Here is a 19,377-nt window from a genome sequence, read left to right as displayed (position 1 = left end):
AATTTTGCATCATGTTATTCAGGAAGTGCTAGGAGCACTGGAAGCTAGTCTCGACAATACCTCCAACCGAAGTTTTATTTTTCCAGACTACTTAATCTACCAAAAATTGTAAAATCCAACCAATCGTTAACAATCGGTTGTCATTTGAGATGGTGCTTAGTGTTGCTAGTAGAATAATTCCAACGTAAATGTTTAATAATGTGTAGAAAGGCTCTCTATCACATTGAAAGATTTCTATGGGCCAGATAAAAAAAGAGTTAATATAGTTTCATCACTAGGAATATAAAGATCTTGCCCTTTTATTAACTCGGATACGATGACACACTAACTGTTGCGACCAGTTTGGTAATTGCCAACACCACACACGTTATATCAGCTACAGAGGCTTCTGAACGTGTCACTCGTGACTGGAACAGCTGCATTCATTTCTATTATAACCTCCCATAGCCATGCCACTGTACATTTAGCATATTTCTATATGTTCTTTGTTGTAAAACACTTTGCAGTAATGAGATGCACACTTCTATGTTGTTGTTTCACTCCATTTCAGAACCCTGTTGGTGTTTTTGACCACTCCTTTCCTTTTAGGAAGCCGCTCAAGCATTGCAGTCGGCAATGCTCTCTGGTTCACAGGTGGCCTGCATTTCTGACAAGGCAAATGAATATCTCAACCGTGCTGAGGAACTCATAAAGCTAAGTAAGTCATGCCTCCATTTTAATAAGCCTCGTATGCTCATACCCTCATTTGCTGTGGAGCTGTATTCACCGTGAAGCCATGTAGGATATCCACGTAGGAATCTTTTTTTCCTTAACACTCCAATTTGAAACGTATTTAAAGCTATGCATGTTTCCATGCCCTAGTAATAATTTCATTTTAATGACAAATATTTTTGCAGTTAATGAATGTCCTGCACTATAATGTAGAATCGGGGGAAGAAATAGTGTTTATTAGTCCAATAAGAACTAATGCCCCGGTCTAAGCCTCCTTGGTAGGCTCAGCCCTCCTGGCCCGACACATTCTTGATTCTGCATAAAATGTTGTCACCACTTTTTTTTTTTAATCATTTGAGATAGGCTGGTCCACTCCTTCCAGCTGCCACTGTGTTTAGTGGGTGGTCACTTTGAAAGTGGAGTTAGGGGAGCACTCCCATAAGGTTTATTTTAGGGATAGGCTCTACAGTGTTTACAAGTTCAGAAGCTTTGTTCTCTGTTAATATAATATGTATAGTGGAGTGTCAGTAATGTGTGTTTATGCTTTCTGTAATACTGAGGCTTGAGATATTGTGTGCCTATTAGAGGTTTTGTGGAGAAGTGTGGATGTGCACACCACATCGTGATGGTATAGTGAAGAAACATTTTTCCTCTAGTCCATACATATACATCTGTTTTCATGACCCAACTACGGTGCTGTTGACATCTCCACAAAAGCTTTTGTCTTTTCCTAAGCTGTCATTCTTATAATGGCTGGGATTCTTGTGTTGTGGCCCACAGCATCAAGCACACATCTCCCCGTCACAAGCAATGACCAGCAGCTCCAGCTGGACAGGGCCAAGTTCCTGCTGTCACAAGCGCTGGATGAGGATGAGGCTGACAACTACCAAGAGGCGCTGGAGCTGTACACACTGGCAGTTGAGCTTTGTCTGCAGGCGGTGAGGGCACTTCGTTCCACGTGGGGACGCCATCGCAGCCCCAAAGGACACTCCTCTTCCCCGTCCCCTTCCGGCCAAGTATAGTACAGGGACAAGCCCTCTCTCGTAGCATAACTGCACTTTAGCTAACCTAATTTAAAAAGCCACGCAACAGAGATGAGGCACGGAAAAAAAAAAAAAGTCCTGGCAGCGATAGTGAAAGTGAAACTTTGTTTTCTTTTCAACGAAAAGAGGGCGCCAAGACAAAAGGACACTCCTCCTATATATGCTATGTTCATTTCTCGCCTTCTTTAGTTGTCCCTCATGCCATTGTGCTACTCATAAAAAAAAAATCGAAGCATTTAGCCCAACTACTTGCTCTTGAAGGTAAACATTCGGCTGATTGCTTTTGAGAGCTTTAATGGTGCACTTTACATTTGACTGGTCGAAATCAAGGGCTTGAAATTTGTTTGCCTGATGCTTTCTGAGTACCACACTCAAGCACTTGGGAGCACTCTCACATTTGAGCTGGAAGTGTGATTGAGGTCTGACTCAATTCCTTTCACATGGTTGCTCAGATTGATCTTGGAGTAGCTTAGGGTTAGGTTTAGGCAGACTTTCTCTGGCTCCAGTCTTGAGAGGGTTCCGTGTCATTGCAAACTGAACCGAAGCATGGTAGGAACCAGTTGAACGTGCCAAAATTAAACACCAGCCAAGTAAGTTTATTAAATTCTTAAACGAACATTTTGCAGTTCTTTTGACTCCTTCATTGGGGGTGACTTCAGCAACCTGCAGTAGCGTTTCATGGCATATTTAGATTGTCAATAAGACAATAAACTAATAGTTGGAAGTGTTGTCACCAACTTACTTACAGTGCCTTTGTAAGGTGAGTCACGTCATGAAGAAACAACCACAGCCACAAGCTGAATCAATAAAGATCTGCTGCAGCTTCCTAATGTTGCTCCTGAAGGAGAAATTGAAAAGACTCTGAAACCATCGGTTCAATTTTAAAAATCTCCATAGTCAGTGTTTACTTAACTAGCATCTATTAAAGTGCAGCTAGACTTCCATTTAGGTTCAACGACGTTGTCATGAATTTATAGTGTACTTGCTGTAGCCACCGTTTTATTGCGGTAGCAATTGCCTATATGGGCACTACATGCTAATTTTTGCTGTCGACCTCACTGTGATGTTTCAAATACAGTGAAAGCTCGTTAATTCGAACTTCAATAATTCGAATTTATGGATAATTCGAACTGTACGATTTGGTCCGGCCAAGCTCCACAGAAGTCTATGTATAAAAAAGTCCGTTAATTCGAACGCGAGAAGGTTCCCTCACGGATAATTCGAACTACGCTCGCCTGGCACACGGCCAGAGAAACGCGCCTACTGCCTACGCACAAGGCTGTATTGTCTCCTAAACGGAGAGAACGGCGTGAGAAGGCAAAATCGGAAAAAAATCTAACCGACGTGGGGTCAGCCAGAAGGCAGCGGCGGCTGCCGCCTCTCCGTTCTACATAACCTCCGAGACTTCTTGCCCGTTGCGAATCTCGGAGGCTTTGCAAATCTTGTACAGCTGCTAATGTTGTGCGGAGATGGCACGGCAAGCGCCAAAACGCAGCGAATCAAGTACGTCGCAGCTGCGCTTGCAATCAAGAACCAATGAATCAGGGCCTTCGCCACCTTCACATGTTCGGCGTCTTTGTCTCGGCAGTCTTCATCGGTTGTGTACCTCTGTTTTCAGCTTAGGTGGTATCGGCCGTCGCGATTCATTGTGATGGTGTTAAGCCTCGGCTAACGTTCGTTTCGGTGGACATCGGTGGTGTGGCACAGTCGGACCCAGAGCTTCAACTTGAAGATGGCGTGTGCCCGCGGCACACGCCATCAGTTTCTGACACGCCAAATTTCTGAAATTCCCTACTGCTTCCAAATAGTATTGTACTGTTGCTCTCCTTCACTTTCGTTAGTTCGAACTTTCGTTAATTCGAATTGAAGCGGCTTCCCCTTGCGGTTCGAATTAATGAGCTTTTACTGTATACTTTAGTATACGTATGCTACATGTCATGCCATGCTGTATGATATGCGGTATATACTGGTTATATTGCCACACCATGCTATCACTAACATTGCTTATACCATGCCTTACATTCTTGACAAAATTAATCCTCAGAATTTTGAGAATGGCAGCCCACAAACAAGTGTCATAAAACGAAAGACTGACAGTGCATACCTTTTTATCTTAAATCTTCTCAGGCTTAAATATTCAAAGTGTGAGACAATAAAGGAGCTCATACCTGAAAATGATGCAGTTTTATTGGCATGGCTGTGCACTACCTCCGGGATCTGCCCAGGAGGGAGGTTTGAAACATACCCGATACGGAAAAGTGGTAGTAAAGTCGCTAGGAAAGATGTTAGCTTTAGTTAATAAACATAAACATAAACATAATTAACATAAATGAAATTGTCCGATAGCAGGATTCAAACAGAGGACCTCTAGCACAGCAACTCCTTTTTACTTTGTCACCTTACATTTACTAAATTCATACTGCCACTACAGCTACGAGTCTTACATTTGATGTAATAGTCTAACATGTTGCTATCGGATTCATTGCTTCACCCTTATGCCAAAATTGTGATCTTTTATAGTTACTTGTTTGACAAACCAGGTTTCACTGTGTGACTTCTTGCAAGGCAGAAATGGATGACGGCACAAGTACAATGGTTGCGATTTGGGTATCCTAAAGCTTGTCTAAACATCAGAATTGGCAGTTATAATGATGAAATGTTCCAGTTTGCTCAGCATCGTTGCAAGTGGAAAACTCCCAACTTATGAAAAACTCCCAGCAGATTGATATAGAAGCTTTGCAATGAGGTGGATACTAGCAGGGATGATAGACTGGTGGATGAGTGCAGATAAAGAAGTTTTTTATTGATGTAATGTGCTTTTATGGTAGAATGTAGTGCTTGCAAGTTAGTGTTAACAGTCACATTATTACAGAGGAAGATTCACTGTAAAGTTCAATATATCAGCCTCTTCCTTCACCTCATCAGTATACAGCAGTGAAAATGAGGATGTGAGATGTTTTGTGTGTTTTTATTTTAATCTCACTTTACTGACATGCACAACATTTCAAACTGGCATTAGAAAGCTTAGAAAAGGCAGGAAATGGCCATTTAGACAGGTAATGTGTTTGCTCATTACCTACACAGCGGAAAGCATAACTTGTTTATCGTTGAAGTTTGACTCCACTTCCCTCCAGGAAAGCAATAACATTTTGATTGCCTGTTACAATATCATTTTGGGTGAAAAGTATAGAGCTAAGCACTTGTGATATCTACCACTCTGGGTAGCTACATTAAATTTATCACATAAGTTCTTAAGGCAGTAATAGGCAATGTGTTGCAGTTATAATGTCGTGCTGCAGGGGCATCTGGTATGATGGAAGTGTGAATTTTTATAAAAATGTCATTTAATGTTTTCTCACTGCTGATCAATTTTCACAAATTAAGTGTAATGTTGAGTAATTTGGTGCAATTTGGCAGTTTATTTGTACATGATGGTTATGGCACTTCTTTCTTCCTTTTTTTTTTCTTTTTCTCGATTGGCACAGAGAGCTGCTACAGATGACAAGGCCCTTCATGAGAAACTAACAAGCATTGCATCTCAAGGACTTGAGAGGTTAGTTAACTGTGGATTATCCTACTACATGGATGTCTGCTTGTGTTATTTGGCGGTAATATTACGATACTATCATGATCTTCAGTATGAGCTACAAAGTGAAAGAGCATGGCTAAGTGGTTGTGCATTGTAGTTCATCATGAGCACTATGGTACATCCAATACCTAGACTGTGGGGAAGCAGAACCGTAGCTTTTTGTGTGCAAATTTTATTTATTTATTTACTAGTATTATTTTCTGACTGAACAGTTAGTTTTGAAGTACTTTGTGTGTTATACTGTTTCTCACCTGACCAAGAGGCAGTGAGCTTGGTCTACGTCCCTAATGACCACATTCAAATGGGGATGGAATGCAAAAATTCTCATGCACTTAGCTTTAGGCTACATTCGACTGATTGCTTTCGAGCACTCTAGGGGCACGTTTTACATTTGGCTAACCAAAATCAAGTACTCGGCACACAATCACATAGTTCATACAGAGTGCTGCACTTCAGCTGAAAGTGTGTGGGCATTCTCACTTTCGAGCTGGGAGTACAATGGGATCCAGCATAATTCTGGTCACCCGGCTCCTCTTATTGTTCTGGAAGCAGCTGAACTTTCAGTACAGTCAGTCTACCTCTGGATCCAGCTTTGTAACAGCACTTAAACACCTCTAACAAAGAGCTTGGTCGGAGCATTTTGAGTATCTCATAAGCTGCAGGTTGTCAAGTTTAACCTGAAGCCCTCAATCAAGGCACCCTTTATAGCCCACTGTGCAGCTTCCAGATCGTATGCATTCGGGCTGGTTGTTGGTGCATAACATTTGGTTGCACAGCGCATTGACCTGTTGCTTTTACTGTGTCCTATCCTTGCACTGCTTTGAATGTATTCTCCTGTTCCTCTTGCTGTGTCCCACGTGCTTTTTACCCAAATGTAGTTTCAGTTTCAGTTTATTCTTTCAAGATACATAGTTGTTTGTTAATAGTATACAGGCGAGGGTCCCAAAGTCAAACGACTGCAGCAGGCCAGTTGCGCACCAACTGGCCCAAATACATGCAATCCTTAAGTTCCTCAGAAGTTATTGCCTGTTTTTACTGCGACATGACACTGTCCTTGCGCGTGTGCAGGGCGGAAAGCCTGAAGGCCAAGTTGGCAAGCAGCTGCGGCAGTGGCAGCACAATCATTCGACCTGCCCCATCCGCACCCATACTTGAGGGGGCCAGACCACCACCCTCTGGCAGCAGCAAGGCCTCCAGCACGTCACTGACCACCAGACTCAGCTCTGAGGCATCCACCACGTCATCTTCCGTCAGCTTCCCTGGAGCTGATGGGGAGCATGTGCGAGATGCAGGGAACAAGCTGGTCATCAGCGGCAACGACGGTTACACGCGTGACGAGATTGAGGTCCTCAGGTGAGCCTTCTTTGAGGGCGAGGCATGATCAACCAACAACAGCACCTGTGACGCATTCGCAAAACCCTCATAAATGCTATAAAATAGCAGATGCAGAGTGTGCATGCAGAAATGCAGCAGGACGCTTTACAATTATCGTAATGGGCATTACCATTTATATGTGGCACACAGGCTTTGCACAACTTTTACTGTTAGTGTGAGCATGTTGCAATTTCCTGTGCACCTGCTTCTGATGAAATCACTGTGGCCCCGGTGCCTTTTGTCACATTCGCACTAAGAAAGTAAGAGCATGGTAAAATGTACTTTTGTTCAGTCTTTATCTTCAGTGATCCATACTAACGATGACTTGTTTTCATTATAAGTTAATTTCTGTCTACCAGATGGCTGCAGAGCATGTAGTGTTGGCCATGTGTTGGCAACAGGGAACGCTGTACTAGGTAAATGCCTCTGTTCTGCTGCCACACACCACTGATGCACTCATGCACAAATGAAGCAATGACACCTACAAAAATACTGACAAGGCGTAAGGACCATGTCGCCTCCAAAATGTAGGGTTCTTTTTCTTTTTTTCTTGCATTCCTTGCCGTGAACACCACAAGTGTCTTGCTCAAGGCGGACACTTGAACTGTCCCACAACCCAAATGTGTGTAAATGACCCTATCCAGAAAGTGCAGGCCGTGTGGCATCCCCACAAGAACGCCACTGACCACCAGACACAGCCTTATATTTGTCCATGTGCGTAAGCAGTCATATGCATAAACAGTCAGCAGGGGATTTCTGAATGTTTGGTAATCTGAAAAATTAGTTAAATGTGGTGTTCGGTGTAACAAAATTTAACTGTAGCTGCTTTGTTTGCAATAATAATCAGTAACATTACAGCAGGCTTTTCAGTGTTTATTCAATTTACCTGCTCATAAACAGGTAAATCACAACACTGTAAACGTGTCAGCAACGATGTTATGAGCGGCCAGGGTATCTTAGCTGTGTGCATTGTTGGGCAAGTTAGTAATTACTCACTGTGTGGGAATGTGCACAGAATTTTGTGCTCCTTCCCACCCTCTAAACATCTACAGTATCCCCTGGTTTTTCTTTTTAGAAAAATCATGCAACATCAGAACATTTACGATGTGTTCTAGTTGAGCAAAGCGTTGCAGGATGGTCGCCATTAATGTTCTGCATCTGGATACGTCTTCCAGCATACTGGTATTCACTCTTTTATGCCTCTGCTGTGGCTAATGCTCTGATATCGTTGTCAAATTGAGGAACAAAATATCTGTGCAACAGAATGCTAGATGCTAGAAAGCATGTCAATGCATGTATGTTACATACAGAAAGGCACATTTTCCATGCCTGTGTGACAGTTCAGCTTTCGACTGAAAAGTGAGACGGTGACTAGGCTCGTGGCCTATCCTTCCCCTTCTTTTTTCTCTATCAAATACAGTAGTGGGATTCTTTATTCTAATCCGTCGAACACTGATGAAATTACTGCGCGCAGCTGGTCCAATCATTTCTTGTTCGAGCACTGGCTCGAGCACGCGGAGCTGCATGCTTAGATGCGACTTCGTTATTGTTGATCAAACACTGATGGCTCACCATACACTAAATTACTGCTACGCAGGAACTACAAGTGCTACAGAATTTAATTGATTTTGCTCCACTCGTTGTTATAAAACGCAGTATGTTATGCCAAAAAAGAAGGAGAAACATGGGAATGGTTGCAGACTTCCGTGATGTGTGAATGGTGGCGCACAGTGATGTGCCAATGCTGTGCCATGTTGTGAGCCTCGCACCCGGCCCAGGAAGACATCTGTGATCAACGGTCGGGAGTACGTCCCCTTCCTGGAGACGGACAAGCGGGACCGCTTTGCATTCAAGCTGCCATTCTGTGATCCCGACGGCAAGCTGTCCCTGTCGCCCAAACAGCGTGCTTCATTCAGCCACTGGGCGCGCCTCGAGGAGCTGTCACACGACCCCAAGATCATTGAGGTGGTGGACTGCTTCAGCATTCGCCAGGTATGACTGGTCACATTAGACTGGCATGGTGTAGTAGAATGCAATGTTTGTTTAAAACAGGCAAGGGAAGTTGGCTAGAATAATGCGACCTGCATTCTTAGGAGTGCACTAGTAAACTAAAGACATCTTACTAAAATATTGGCAAGAGTGAGGCCATCACTAGTGCATTTAGATATTTTTCAGCAGAAAGCTAACAACAATGGCAGGGATCGGCTAAGTATTCCAGAGGCACCATTTTACACTGTTACCTATAATGTGTGCCATATATTAGTGTAGAAACACATTGCATAATTGACAAGACCCAACCATATTCTATGTTCATCATTATCCACAAGCAAGAGTGCTGCATGGCATATGATCTCCTCGCCTTACTGAAGTGAGGTTTGAGTTCTGACACATTCATGTTCATTTTGCTTTATTGCTTATTTTGTTGCTTGTAATTGTTACCATCCCTGTATACCTCATAGCTTCAGAGCAGGGCTGCCCATTTTCTGTAAGTAAATTAGCTCTATATGAAAGGTGAGGTATGGCTTGTTGAAAAAGAAAGAGGGTGGGGATACAGGAGGAAAAGAACAGTTACAGCTGCTGCACAGCGCATTTTAAATGAGATAGAGCAGATTGGGATAGCTGCAAGCAACTGCACATATAGGAGTATGTTGCATCCACACACAGTTTTGGATCCATTCACTATGTCCAGGCAACCTTTCCGTTTCTTTTCTTGATTGAAGCTTGAAAGTCTGGAATAGGTGCTTTACATCTGCTCTTGTATTTAGCCAGCATAACAAGCTATGTGAAATTGCACTGGATATAAATGCGTTACCATCAATTGTATCTCGTGCCTTCGTCTTGAAGTTTGAATGTAATTCTTGATTATGACTTGGCCTTTGCCAGCTTGTGTTTTAAATTGCTCTTGGCCATATAATTTTGTCTTTTGTTCTCTTCACAGACAGTTGTTTCGGACTGCTCATTTGTGGCGTCATTGGCTGTGAGTGGCCTCTACGAAAAACGGTTCAAGAAAAAAATTATTACAGGGTAAGGGCATGGACATTCTTTAGGTGTGTTTAGTGCATAAGGTTGGTACTTTGTTAGTATTTCAGAAGTTAGCAGATTAATCTTTACGTTGAAGGCTCATAGACATTTCTGTAATAGATGCCTGCTTAACAGATCATATTAGCAAGTCTTTCCTATAAAGTTGATGGCTTTTTAAACTTGTACTACTTGTTTTAGCATTAACAATGCTATTTACCTAACTGTGAAATACTGCGTGCATAATGTATTGTGATTTAAGCTGCAAAGTCAAATAACAAAATTATGTTCAGAATGCAGAGAACTGTTGCGACCGTACCGTCTGTCAAAGACTTGGAGCATGTTAAATCAAGTAGGCCTAGCAGGGCAGTGTAGTGTATTTATGTGCCTTTTATTTGTTTGAACTCGGACTTCGATGCGCAGTCTATCTTGGAAAAACATTAATACCCTTTTCATTTTTGTTAAATTTCTTTAAAATACCACTTTGTTAACATCAGACAAAAGATATTTATGTGACACTGAAGCTGCTTACTCATGAAGTTGTAGGACTTTTTATCAGAGAAACCACTCCTGCTTCTTAGCCACTGCACATCTGCTAAGTCTGGCAACTGTATCAGCACCAAGTTGTATTTTCATAACATTGTGTGTGCTTCTCCCACCCAGTTTTCAAAGCAAATCTTTCAAGCTTTCTGTGCTGAAAAAGGAACACCTTGTTCGGTGGTGCTATTCCTATGCTTAGGTCAGGACTATTACATTGTGCACTTGCCAGCTTTGCAGTGTTAGTGAGCATGTCAATGTAATAAAATCAATTATGCTTGTTGCTGGATGTGCACCTAAATGTTTCACTTCTCTGCATTTAGGATAACGTGTACCAGCTGGGAGTATCGCTTTATGGGAGTCTATCTAATGATCAACTGTTACTGGAAAAATTAAGAAACAGTTTCTGCGACAATTTTCTGTTTGCCTGATAATGTGATAGACCTCAGTTCATCCGACTCCGGTTAATCCGATTTTTCGGTTAATTCGATCCAGACCAAAGGTCCCGACCGACGCCCAAGCATTTCTATAGGCCCAAACTTCCGTTATTTTGATCCTAAAATTGGCCTTTGCCAGATAATTCAAATTTGCCCAGTCAGCACATACGCGCCTGACCACTATGGTGACCTCAAACGAAAACACCCGTTTTCAGCCTGCCCTAGAAAAATCTTCAAGCAATAACTCTGGCCACAATTAAAAAGAAAAAGCCATAAATTGTCTGTGCATGCAATCGGATACAAAACCAAAACCGCCTTCGCGGCGTCCGTATGCTTTACCGCATAACACGGATGAATTGCGGCGACGTGGGCTTTATAAAACCGGATGCCATTCTGCAACTCAAATTAGACACTTACCCATTTTTCTTGCTAAGAAATTAGGTGTGTGTTTGATTTATGCTTTGTTTCGTTTCAGCATAATTTTCCCTCAAAATCGACAGGGGCAGCCAGTGTACAATCCTTGTGGCAAATACACTGTCAAGCTTAACATTAATGGTGTGCCGAGAAAGGTAATATATATTTTCTTTAATTTTCTTTTCAACCTTTACCTATTAATTAATTTTACTATTGTCAATTAACTTTCTTGGGTACAACCCCTGTCAGGTGGTCATTGATGATTACTTGCCAATGGGCAAGAGCTCAGAGATGCTGTGCTCGTACTCAAACAACAAGAATGAGTTTTGGGTCTCACTGCTGGAGAAGGCTTACATGAAGGTCATGGGTGGCTACGACTTCCCTGGCTCGAACTCTGTGAGTAGTGATGTTTTTGATATACTCTTTTTCAGTGGTTTTCCTTCGTGTTGTGCGAACTAGAGACAATCGTTATTGAAGTCGAACATCAAAATTATAACGAAGTGTGTCTAAAATTAGGTTGGGCATGCTTTATTTCAGATGAATATTCTGCTGTAATAACAAGACTGAACATGTAAGATCTGAGACAGTGAAGTGAAGATATGTGTATTTGGCAGTTCACAGTATGTATTCTGGTAGAAGAAAAAGTAAAATGCTTGGCAAGAGCAACCTGAAGTGGCAAGTTCTGGATGTGCTTGTGCACTTCGGCCTATGTCTTGGCTTGTCTTGGCCGGCCCCGCAGCTTTGGCAAGGCAACATGCCGATCCCATGTGCTCACACCGATTGTATGGTTGCGAAGCTTGTTTGGTTACTGTATTTGTGTGTGTGTGTGTGTACGAACATGCATGTGCCAAAGTTTACTTTGGTGTAGGTTTCTGGCAATAAAAATCAATCAGAAGTTGGCACCTGTGCTATCCTTCTCGTACATGTTTTATTTGTGTAGTGCTATTCTTAATTTTGAATCTCCGTGAACATTTGTACTGCAACATTTGCCTGTTGCAGAACATTGACCTGCACGCACTGACTGGCTGGATCCCCGAGCGCGTGAGCCTTCATGGAAGTGCGGACACACCTTTTGACGCAGACGCGTTGTTCAACAAGTTGCTTGAGCGGCACCAACGTGGGGATGTGCTGGTCACGCTTGCCACTGGGGAGTTGAGTGAAGCTGAGGCTGAACGGTCAGGTCTGGTGCCTTCACACGCCTACGCTATGCTTGACGTGCGCCATGTGCAGGTGCGTTCAAAACACCGAAGTGAACAAATGCAGCCTGGACTGCTCCCGACTGTTATAAGACATAACATTTCATGATAAACAATTAAACCTTGATTTAACATAGTCGATTGAATCTGTGAATTCATGAAATCCAGAAGTTTGAACCAAAGTCACTTTTATAAATTGAGAATTTTACAAAATTGGGTGTCACTAAATTGAGATTTGACTTACTAACAAAGCAGATACGGCATTTACTACTTTAATTTTTGCCCTCACATAACTTGCGCACCCTCACTTTATTACCAAGTTTTATAAAAACACACATTTACTCGCATGTTTTGTTCTCCATGTGCCGCCTTGTGTGAGTGCAGCGTGCAAGGCAGGCTTGGCAGAAGAAAAAAAGTGGGTAGTGGAGGCGTAGAAGTGGAAGCGATTACAACAACTACACATTTTCTGCATTAAGGTCATGCGAAGGCACAGTTTCTCTGAACACGGGATTCTCCTCTGCAGATGAACACTGCCACAAGGCAGCGCAGGAAAAACAAAATATGCGAGTAAATGTGTATTTTTCATAATACTGGGTAATAAAGTATGGGAGTCACGTTGCATTGGTCAGCGATGTTTTCAGCTCTTGTTTGGGGATTCAGTGGTTGTTCTTGTGGTGGCTTACAGTAACTAAATGTCTAAGTTCAAGCCTCAGGTCACACAATGTGCCGAAGGAAATGCAAACTGTGCCACCACCAAGCAGTTTAAAGTGAATGAGAGCCAAGTGCTCTGCTAATGAAAACAGAAAGCCGAGCTGTCAAATGTAAATCTGAAGAAGAGCCTTTTCAGGGAATGAAACAGTGAAAGTTTCCTGCCATTGAAGGATTCTGGAAGTTCAGGCAAGGAAGGTAGCATAGGAAAAACGGATGCCTGCAGCAGCCTTAGTTATTTATTTACTTAGCAATACTGCTAATCTCGCAAGAGATAGGCGAGCAGAGGGTGGGTGACATGCTTTACGAGATCTGATCATCTGTCGTTGATGTAGAGAATGAACCTCTGCCAGTGTTCACCCGAGGACTATAAAGATAAGGTGGTGACATGTCACCATTTTGCAATAGCGTTGCACAAGATTGAAAACTTCATCTTGTCCCAAATCTGGAATGCAGACAAAATGCCACTGACACCTCATGTGCCTTTGAACACTGCATTGAGTGAAAAGGGAATCTTAATTGTCCTGATAAGAACAGCAAGCAGTGAAAAACACTGGTGAATGGCAGTGCTGGCCATGAACGGTGATGAGCACAAACTCCCACTGTTTGTTATTTTCAAGTGCAAGACGTTGAAATTGAAGGTACAAGGATGCAGCCACATCTGTATTCTTTAAGAAAGATGGCTGAATGAAGCATTAATGTAGAATTGGCTCAGCACTGTTTAAGACGACCTAGTGCTCTTTTGCGGCTGCCATTATTTCTGGTCCCGAACAGCTTCAAGACTCACCTTGTTGACAACGTGAAGAAGCTGCAGGTTATGAAAACGAACTTGGTTGTCATCTCAGGGAGCCTAGCATCAGTCCTGCAGCCCTTAAAAGTTTCAGTTAACAAGCCTTTTAAACACTGTGTGCAAGCTGTGCATGGAGTGGGCGGGCAGTGAAAAACATAGTCTCACTCCCACTGGGTTCTAGAATAAAAAGGTTTCCTGTAGAGAGGCCCTCTGAGTGGATTCTGGTAGTGTAGGGCATGGTCTCTCCCAAGATCTTGGTGTCCAGTTTAGAAAAAACTGAATTTGCAAATGCTCTTAATGGAACTGAGGACAGTGTTGTTAGGGGTACCAGTGATGACGACAATGGCTCAGAGTCTGCCATGTCACTGGTCTGATTTTGACTAGATGAAGTAGGCGTTTTGTAAAATAAAGACCATTTGCCCATGCATTACACTTGCTTTCTTTTTCTGCACATGTTGCGGATTGTGACCTCTGAGGCATGTTATCAGGAACAAGTAAGCAAAAACCCTGCGTAATTTGCACACACCCTCTCCAAAACCCCAAACTGAAGAAAAAATATGTCACAAATTATGTAAATACAGCAGCCGTCAATTGCTGTGTGTTTTTCCTGTTTGTTTTAAGCTTACCTTTGCATTATGGTTTTTTTATGTCTTGATAGAACATAAATTGCCAAGCTCCTCTGCTAATTGTTCTAATTCATGCTTGAGAGTTTTAATTATAAATGGAAGACGCATTGATGGCATTATGGCTTGCAGTACAAACAAAATTGTTTTGGTATCTTGATGTGTCAATTTCCAGGGTCGCCGCCTCTTCCTGCTCAAAAACCCCTGGAGCCACCTGCGCTGGAAGGGCCGCTTCTCAGAGCGTGACACCACCAGCTGGACACCTGCCCTGGCACAGGCATTGCGATATGACCCACACAATGCTGCCATGTTTGACAATGGTATGACCATATAGGTGTGCACACACAAAATGCATCACTGTACTCTTTACACTGCATTTACTTACCTTCTGAAATGTATTTCCAAATTAGAGTGTGGAATATTGCTAAAGGACAAACTGTGACATTTGCTTGCTGTTTACGATGAAAGGACTTGATATGTGATACTGGGGCTGTATTATATAAAGATTATTTTCTTTTATTGTATTGATTTATTTGCATTGTATTCGATAGTATTCGCATCGAGTGACCGATACTTGTGATAAATAAGGCCTCCCATTGTTTCAGCCAATGAAAAAAGGCAAGAAGAGTAGAAGACGAATAGCATTGTTGCATAATATGGCTTCTGAATTACTGTGTGAGTAGGTCATAGATGCAAACAATGGAGCGTGGCAGTTCGAATCCATGTCAGTTGGCTAGATGAAGGAGCTAAAATATTGCTTGTGCAGTGCAGCATGCATTGTCATTTAGGCATTAGTCCAGTAAAGTATATCTTTAAATAGAAAGCAGAGATTAAATTTTTATTGATGTAAAAATTTCAGAAATATTTATGTGCCAGAGAGATGGTGTCACAAAAATAGATCAAAAGGGTTTATTGTTCTATATATGAAGCTTTAGCCAAATTTAACTAGAAGAGCAAGCCAACTGCCCAATTTTTTCATGTAGCTGCATCTCATTCCCACCACCAACAGACAAAATTTTGCAATCATTGGTAGAATAAATGTGCTAATAGAGGTTTTGTATTTGTGTCTAAGCGAATTGATCCAATTTCTTCACTTTTCATTCAGCATTCATAACAAGAGTACATATCAAATGAAAACAGTGGGAAAATATCACAGATTTTAGCACGAGTTGTGCATGCTGAACTTGCTAATATCTGGTGGTGTGTTGTTTTGACAGAGCTAAGTGCACATGTGTGTAATAGGTAAGTACAATGCAGTAGAAAGAATCGAACATGGTTACCAAGAAAGGCATAAAAGATGAATTTTTCCATCTTTTTTTTTCTCAATCATATGCATTGAACTTCAAGTGGGCATTCCATTCAAGTAGGCTTTGATCTGTTTAGGTTTAAGCCCACTTCTTGGCCAGCTTTCCTACCCTCTTTTCCACTACCTTACATCAATGCAGACAAATTAATATGTCTTCTTCAACTGCACCTATGCATTGAGTCTATTGGGCATTGTTTACTTGGCAAATGTGTCAAATGATAAAACTCAGGTGGTCCAAATCAATCCGGAGTACCCGACTTCAGTGTGGGGCTCACAATCATACTGTGGTTTTCGCACCTAAAACCCTGTAATATAATTTAGGTAATTCAACATGTCAGTGCTCATGCTTCCTCATCCAGTGGACAACAACTCATAGTATTGAGAGGCCATCTTTACTGCTTTCATGGCCAGAGTGGCTGGCTGTGGCTGTGGGTGTAGCATAAGTTTAAACAGCTAGTGCACTAGAACGTGTGGAGACAGAAAAAAAAAAGTTCACATGTAGGCTCAGTGGCTTATGGCATTCTACTGCCGAACGTGAGGTCGGGGGTTCGGTTCTCACTTTGATGAGAGCGAAAAGCATTAAAACTACTGGTGTGCAAATGTTTGAAATTTCAAATATGCGATTCGAATTGAAAGACACTTTTACTATTCAAAATATTGGAATGCCCCAAAATTGCTGTTGTCACTGTTTGAAGGCAGCTTCAACGCAGTAGAGCTATGTTATGCGGCAAAGCATACAGACTGTATTGCGGTGTAGTGTATTTACTGTTCAATGAAGCATATTAAATGTAAAAAGGAAGCACTGTAATTGATGCATTTATGATGCTTATGGCTGCTTGACACTATCAGCTCAGGTACCCACACTGTACTGCCTCTTCATACATCTGGACAATACCAGCCACCAGGTCAAAACCTTTGTGTCTGCTGCTAATCTGTATAAGTGCCTAAAAACATGGTTTGCAAACTGCAGATTTGACCAATTAGCAAGCTTGGCAATGTTTTTATACTATCGCTTTAAAGTAGTTGAGTACCACCAGGAGGCTTCAATAGCAAACTGGGTTAAAACATGGCTTTAGAAGAACCGAGGAAAATTAAACACCAAGGATAAGGCTCTCCTGAAATGAAAGCTCCTGAAAATGCAGTTTCCATATCAGTGCTGTGCAATGACTTTGATAATTTCATCAACCAGCTGCACTTTTCACTTGCTTGTGACAGACATTTTCACTACCAAAAGCACAGTTTGAAAGATATGTGCATGATGAAATTTTGTGCCAGAAATAGATACGTGCGAGTAGTGGTGTAAGTATGGGGCCCACTGTTTGCTTTGATTGCGAAGAGATATCTGCCTATACCAGACAAAAGTGTGTCCAGTGGGCGGCTTTTTTCGGTGTCTGAGGGAATTATGATGTGAAAAAGGGAGTCGCTTCCCCGAACATGCTAAGCAGCTATCCTTCCTTCATGGCAACATGAGGTATTGGCAGTTGTGATACTGTCAAGCAGAAGTGTTGTACTAGAGAATTTTGTTGACCACAAAGCGTAATTTTCCTGTACATTATTTGCTGTGCAACAAACTTGCTTTTTATTCTGTACCTCTGGGTGGCGAAAAAATTTCATATTTACAAAACCACTAGTACTCATATTTAAAAAAATATCTGAGCCGCACTTGGTTTTCATTATTTGAATTTGCTTCTAAATTGAAAACTTGATATTCACACGCACTCCTGCAAACACTCTTGTGCACTCTGATTTAAGTGCTTGTTAAGGAACCCCAGCTGGTCACACTTAATTGGGAGCCTTCCAATATAATGTCCATCATGACCCACTGTGCCCGCTTTGGGACATTAAACCCCACAACTTTAAAGGGTTTACGCCGTGTAAATTCTTGCTGTCTGAACGTCTTTGAACTTTTTGAAGTTTTTTTCAAATGCGGTTCACCCAGATTCTATTTCATTCTTTTTCAGCAGATGTTTTGCACCCTCATTTTCTTTGCGCTGATAAGACAAAGTTCATTCTTGAACTAGTTCATGCGAAATGTGTGCATTCATAAAGTACTCTGAATTTTCATGCTGCAGGAGTGTTCTGGATCGATTATGACTCTGTGTGCCACTTCTTCGATGTCGCCTACCTCAATTGGAACCCGGCCTTGTTCCAGTACACCTACTGCACTCATAGGCAAGAGTCCTCATAGAACTCTGCTTATGGGCTGTGCTTAGTCTTTTCAATGGGCATACAGTGGGACTTGCAACTTAGTTCTTGGACATGGTTGCCTAAAAATGACACTAAAGTTGATGTTATGTGTACTTTTAATTAAGTGCCCTCTTTTGGTACTTTCATCTCCTGAATTGCTGTTTTATGTGCAAGAGTAAACATTGTGAGCTTGTTTTGTACCAGGCACTTCAGCATAAATCTGGAAGTAGTGAAAAAACTGCAACTCCACATAGAAATGAGAAGTGACTGATAGAAACGCATCGCCTGCACGTTCTCCGAAATGTTGCAGGCAGAGGGATAAGTGAAAATGTATTTGCAAATAATTCACAAAGTATAGCTTAATATTCAAGATGACCGGTAGTCTGTCCTAAAACCTTTGTTATCTTTCCTTGAGTGTCACCAGCATCATTGTCATATTGCAATTCTTGCTGTATCATGGCAAGACGCCTTCTGTTCTTTTGACCAAAGGAAAGAAATGGAGAATGCACGATGAAAGTTGCGCAATAATTTCTAAGGAATGTTAATCCTTGCTGTCATTGTTTGCATTGAATCCACTCCGCAGGACGTGGAATGCTGGAACTGGCCCGGTTAAAGATTTGTACAACATTGGTGAGAACCCACAGTTTTCACTCGAGCTGAGCAAATCGGGCTGTGCTGTCTGGATCCTGCTGACACGGCACATCACAGACAGGGTCAGTGTTCCTTCTTCATTGTTTGTGTAGTCCTCATGTTGATTATGTATTGTGTGTTGCCCCTGCAGGAGGACTTTGCGAACAACCGTGAGTACATCTGCCTGCTTGTGTACAAAAACAACGGGAAAAAGGTGTACCTGCCATGTAAGTCCAGCTTACTTTGTCTTTGCTCATACTAAAATCAATCCATGGAACTGGCATGATGAAGCCTACTCATCTGAGAATAGTGGTTTAAAGTTTGTCGGCTGAGTTTATTATGATTTGCGCCTTCTTTGAGAGTAAAATAATGAGCAGCCTTATTCTCTGCAGACCGTGCCTCTCCTTTTTTTTGTTTTTCTTTTCACTAGTGTGCACAAAATAAAATTGTGACTCGGTGTAGAAGTGCTTAGTACATATGCCATACTCATTTGCGATCTATGAAAACACTAGCTGCATATGACTGCCAGTGCGTTCTCTCCATAAAGTTGGGCATTTTGTTTCTGTAGTGGAGAGCAAAATAAGCATGTCAGCATCATGTCTAAGTCTATATAAACTTTCCATGAATAAAACGAACAGTGCGACCAGTCTGCAGCTTCGTTCTGTAAAGAGCAAGTGTCTTTATCTTTCTTTGCTCCTGAAACAATGTCATTACCAACAATCTCCAAATTAAAATTGCACTGAAGTTTACAATGGCAACCTTTTGATGAACATTGTAAATGCGCCTTGGCATCTGTCTTGCAAGTATGTAATAG

General features: G+C 41.9%; 1 protein-coding gene across 2 annotated transcripts in view; it reads left to right on the top strand.

The window, feature by feature from the left end:
* Window positions 1–19,377, top strand: part of LOC135901108 (calpain-7-like) — a 33,739-nt gene that overhangs the window by 1,891 nt on the left and 12,471 nt on the right. Inside the window, exons 3-15 of one of the 2 annotated variants that reach the window (XM_065430875.1) lie at window positions 589–697; window positions 1,492–1,649; window positions 5,240–5,307; window positions 6,412–6,696; window positions 8,496–8,709; window positions 9,656–9,741; window positions 11,185–11,278; window positions 11,373–11,519; window positions 12,123–12,353; window positions 14,616–14,760; window positions 17,819–17,918; window positions 18,517–18,646; window positions 18,715–18,790. In XM_065430875.1, the coding sequence (XP_065286947.1) occupies window positions 589–697; window positions 1,492–1,649; window positions 5,240–5,307; window positions 6,412–6,696; window positions 8,496–8,709; window positions 9,656–9,741; window positions 11,185–11,278; window positions 11,373–11,519; window positions 12,123–12,353; window positions 14,616–14,760; window positions 17,819–17,918; window positions 18,517–18,646; window positions 18,715–18,790 (1,843 nt within the window). Of the gene's footprint in view, window positions 1–588; window positions 698–1,491; window positions 1,728–5,239; window positions 5,308–6,411; window positions 6,697–8,495; window positions 8,710–9,655; window positions 9,742–11,184; window positions 11,279–11,372; window positions 11,520–12,122; window positions 12,354–14,615; window positions 14,761–17,818; window positions 17,919–18,516; window positions 18,647–18,714; window positions 18,791–19,377 lie in introns of both variants that reach the window. The other variant, XM_065430806.1, reaches the window with a different exon arrangement.

Source organism: Dermacentor albipictus, chromosome 1 (genome assembly GCF_038994185.2).
Source record: "Dermacentor albipictus isolate Rhodes 1998 colony chromosome 1, USDA_Dalb.pri_finalv2, whole genome shotgun sequence".
NCBI lineage: Eukaryota > Metazoa > Arthropoda > Arachnida > Ixodida > Ixodidae > Dermacentor > Dermacentor albipictus.
This window is presented reverse-complemented; position numbering and strand designations above follow the sequence as displayed.